This window comes from Centroberyx gerrardi, unplaced genomic scaffold (genome assembly GCF_048128805.1).
Source record: "Centroberyx gerrardi isolate f3 unplaced genomic scaffold, fCenGer3.hap1.cur.20231027 Scaffold_208, whole genome shotgun sequence".
NCBI lineage: Eukaryota > Metazoa > Chordata > Actinopteri > Beryciformes > Berycidae > Centroberyx > Centroberyx gerrardi.
Window position 1 is genome coordinate 1 of NW_027605414.1, and position 5,000 is coordinate 5,000.

The following is a 5,000-nucleotide window of genomic DNA, read 5'->3' on the forward strand; positions in this document are numbered from 1 at the left end:
ATTACATTTTAGTCATTATTTTAGTTTTTATTATATTTATTTCATTTATTTAATTGATTTTCTATTATTCTTACATTTTATTTTGTAGATTTTGGGATGAGGAGGAGAGAGGACAGTCAGTGTCTCCTCTTCTAACGCTTTTAGTCTGACTTTAGCATCGCAACAGGAGGTGTGTGTGTGTGTGTGTGTGTGTGTGGTCCCCCCCCCCCACATACACACACACACACACACACACACACACACACACACACACAGATATGTAAATGATAAAGGACAGAGCTTAACCACAGATCTGGAGTGTGTTTCTGCCTCCAGACAGCTGCCTATAGGGGAGGACAGGGGCTGGAGGAGTGTGTGTGTGTGTGTGTGTGTGTGAGTGTGTGTGTGTGTGTGTGTGTGTGTGTGTGTGTGTGTGTGTGTGGTATTGTGGACCGGCGGTCTGCATGTCGAACAGAGAAGAAAGGCCTGGGATTAGTTCCACTTTGCAAATTGCCTCGCTTCGCTGCTTTAGTCCCCCCCCCCCCCTCTCCCCCTCCTCCCTCTCCTCCTCCTGCTGTACTCCCCCCCCCTCCCCCCCCTCCTTCTCCTCCTCCTACTCCTCCCTCTCATGACAACTTTTCCTTGAAGAAGATATTTCCCATCCAGAGGTGGATTGATAAACAATAAAAAGGAGGAGAAGAATTAAAAAGCCAGAACTCTTTACAGAACATTGCAGTGAGGAGGAGGAGGAGGAGCAGGAGGAGGAGGAGGAGGAAGAGGGGGAGGAGGAGGAGGAGGAGGAGGAGCAGCAGGAGCAGGAGGAAGAGGGGGAGGAGGAGCAGGAGGAGGAGGAGGAGGAGGAGGAGCAGGAGCAGGAGGAGGAGCAGGAGGAGGAGGAGCAGGAGCAGGAGGAGGAGCAGGAGGAGGAGGAGGAGGAGGAGGATCAGGAGGAGGAGGAGGAGGAGCAGGAGGAGGAGGAGGAGGAGGAGGATCAGGAGGAGGAGGAGGAGGAGCAGGAGCAGGAGGAGGAGCAGGAGGAGGAGGAGCAGGAGCAGGAGGGGGAGGAGGAGGAAGAGTTAGCTGCTCCTATTAGGTCAAAATAACATTAAATCCTGTAATCTGCTGAGACGTGAACACAGCCAGGTTTCCACCCACAGCCTTTTGGAAAAGGTTCAGGAATAAAAGACTTCCTGCTTCTGTCTGTGGCTTTCTGTCTGCTGCCAAACCAGACCAGACCAGACCAGACCAGACCAGACCAGACCAGACCAGACCAGACCAGACCAAACCAGACCAGACCAGACCAGACCAGACCAGACCAGACCAAACCAAACCAGACCAGACCAGACCAGACCAGACCAGACCAAACCAAACCAAACCAGACCAGACCAGACCAAACCAAACCAAACCCAGTCTGTTAAAGATCTGCAACCCACTTCTCTAAAGGTTTAATATGAATTTAATATCCAGGACACACATCTGATCCGACTGAGTCCCAAAGATCCATCTGGGATCAGTACTGAACTGTAGAACTGAGCACTGTGTGGAGGTCTTAGTGGTAATAGACTATAATACATCATATCTGACATAATAGTGATAGTGATAGTGATAGAGACAATAGGTGATAGTGGTGAGAGTGAGACCTAGGATTCTTATTCTTTCCCTAATTGGGATAATTTAGAAATTAGGACCTTTACTTATATACAATATATATATAATTCTGTCTCTCTGTCTGTTGTCTGTCTGTCTGTTGTCTGTCTGTCTGTCTGTCTGTCTGTCTGTTGTCTGTCTGTCTGTCTGTTGTCTGTCTGTCTGTCTGTTGTCTGTCTGTCTGTCTGTTGTCTGTCTGTCTGTCTGTTGTCTGTCTGTCTGTCTGTTGTCTGTCTGTCTGTTGGTGTCACAGTGAAAGCAGCTTTGACTCAGTGGGATAATCTGCAGATTACACCCACACACACACACACACGCGCACACACACATGCACACGCACACGCACACACACACACACACACACACGGCGCACCCCAAGGCCACACACACATATAAATAAAAAAAAAGACTCATATACATCAACATCTACAAACACACATCATGCATACATGTGCACACACACAACTCACAAATCACAAATATACACACATCCACATCCAGGAGCTCACACACACACACACACACACACACACACACACACACACACACACACACTGCAAGCAGGAAGTGAGCAGGGAGTGTGTTTCTGTGGTTCTGTGTACTTGGGGAATATTTCTACCAATAAAGAGAATAAAGAGTCACCAAGTGTGAAGGGGTGGGGGTGGGGGTGGGGTGGGGGGTGGTCGGAGAGTTGCACATAACACACACACACAGACACAAACACACACACACACCAACACAGCACTGCCAAAAGCCTACAGGTGTGTGTGTGTGTGTGTGTGTCTACAGGTGGAAGTGTGCTCCTCCCTATCAGCATCCATCCTGCACCTCCTTCTAACAAAACCACCTCCTACCTACCGACGGGGGGGGGAGGGGGAGGAGGTGGGAGGAGGTGTGTGAGGGGGGGTGAGGGGGGTGGTCAGGGTGGGTCGGGGTTGGTTGGTGGGGTGGTTGAGGACCTCACCTCGAGGCCCGGTAATGACGGGCCGGTGATGGTGTGTGAAAGCCGTTCGGGGGGAGGAGGAGGAGGAGGAGGAGGAGGCGCTGGGCGAAGCGGCGCTGCAGAAACCAGACTTCTCTGACTTCTTTAACGCGCCGGGCGACGGCATCCCTGCCAAGAACCATGATGAGCGGGTGTCAGTGGCACTGGACTGTTCTGTTTTCACATGATATGACACAGCTTCACCTCCAGAGGGCGGGGGGGGGGGGGGGGGGGGGGGAGCTGCAGGGGGGCTGGGAGGAGGAGGAGGAGGAGGAGGAGGAGGAGGGTTTGGACGACAGACTGAGGCACGCAGCCTTTACAGGGCTGGACTGGGGAGTGTGTTGTGTTTCAGTGTCAAATATAAGAGTGAAAGTAAAGAAATAGTATTTCACAAGTTCTGGACAAATGAAACAGACCATGAAAAATGTAAAAGATGGAGTCCGCACACTGCACTACTCCCATAGGACATTTATTTACCTATTTACTAATTAAATCAGACATGATGTCTGATGAAGAGCAGGATGGCTCAAAATGTCACAACAGTGCAGTGAGCGGACTCTACTTTTTATTTTTCATAAGTGTGAATGTGGCTAAATTGCTCAAATGGATCAGTGTGTGTGTGTGTGTGTGTGTGTGTTTGTGGATTTCCTCTCTCGCCATCAGTTGTGTTTGGCGAGGTGTGGTCTCTCCACACCTGGTGTTTCCATCTCTTAGCCTCAATGATAAACTCATATAATAACCTGCCAGTCAACACACAGGAGGCGGAGCTCATGTGACAAACAGGAAGTGGTTTGACATTGAAATAGCACGGTGGAAAACAAAACCAGGTTCAATTCCCAACTCATGACAACAAGTTTTCTACTTGAAGGAAGTTTTCATTTCCAGAGAAAGTTTTTTTATTTAAGCATGAACAAAACCTGAAGCTAACCTTAAGCTAACTTGTTTTGGTGCAATGAGAAGTTATGGAGCTGGTCATGTGTAGCTATAGTACGAATCAATGTGTTAAGTATAGTACGAATAAATGGGTAGCTATGGTACGAATCAATGCGTAGGTATAGTACAAATCAATTAGTAGGTATAGTATGAATCAATGGGTAGCTATGGTACGAATCAATTAGTAGGTATAGTACAAATCAATGGGTAGCTATGGTACGAATCAATGTGTTAAGTATAGTACGAATCAATGTGTAGCTATAGTACGAATCAATGTGTTAAGTATAGTACGAATAATGGGTAGCTATAGTACGAATCAATGGGTAGGTATAGTACGAATCGATATAAGTATAGTACGAATGAATGGGTAGGTATAGTATGAATCAATGGGTAGCTATAGTACGAATGAATGTGTAGGTATAGTACGAATCAATGCGTAGCTATAGCACAAATCAATGTGTAAGTATAGTACGAATAATGGGTAGCTATAGTACGAATCAATGCGTAGCTATAGTACGAATCAATGTGTAAGTATAGTACGAATAATGGGTAGCTATAGTACGAATCAATGCGTAGCTATAGTACGAATCAATGCGTAGCTATAGTATGAATCAATGTGTAAGTATAGTACAAATAATGCGTAGCTATAGTACGAATCAATGGGTAGCTATAGTACGAATCAATGTAAGTATAGTACGAATCAATGCGTAGCTATAGTACGAATCAATGTGTAAGTATAGTACGAATAATGGGTAGGTATAGTACGAATCAATGTAAGTATAGTACGAATCAATGCGTAGCTATAGTACGAATCAATGCGTAGCTATAGTACGAATCAATGTGTAAGTATAGTACGAATAATGGGTAGGCATAGTACGAATCAATGCGTAGGTATAGTACGAATCAATGTAAGTATAGTACGAATCAATGTAAGTATAGTACGAATCAATGCGTAGCTATAGTACGAATCAATGGGTAGCTATAGTACGAATCAATGGGTAGCTATAGTACGAATCAATGTGTAGGGATAGTACGAATCAATGGGTAGCTATAGTACGAATCAATGCGTAGCTATAGTACGAATCAATGCGTAGGTATAGTACAAATCAATGCGTAGGTATAGTACGAATCAATGCGTAGCTATAGTACGAATCAATGCGTAGGTATAGTACGAATCAATGGGTAGCTATAGTACGAATCAATGCGTAGGTATAGTACGAATCAATGTGTAGCTATAGTACGAATCAATGTAAGTATAGTATGAATCAATGTGTAGCTATAGTACGAATCAATGTGTAAGTATAGTACAAATCAATGGGTAGCTATAGTACGAATCAATGGGTAGCTATAGTACGAATCAATGCGTAGGTATAGTACGAATCAATGCGTAGGTATAGTACGAATCAATGCGTAGCTATAGTACGAATCAATGGGTAGCTATAGTACGAATCAATGCGTAGGT

General features: G+C 45.5%; 1 protein-coding gene across 1 annotated transcript in view; it reads right to left on the bottom strand.

Annotated features, from left to right (window-relative positions):
- Window positions 1–2,265: 2,265 nt before the first annotated feature.
- The window catches only part of LOC139909815 (nuclear factor 1 A-type-like), a gene marked incomplete at both ends in the record, with an annotated part of 9,962 nt that continues 7,227 nt past the window's right edge, over window positions 2,266–5,000 (bottom strand). Inside the window, 2 exons of the mRNA XM_071896968.2 lie at window positions 2,266–2,306; window positions 2,588–2,734. Coding sequence (XP_071753069.2) covers window positions 2,266–2,306; window positions 2,588–2,734 — 188 coding nt within the window. The remainder of the gene's footprint in view (window positions 2,307–2,587; window positions 2,735–5,000) is intronic.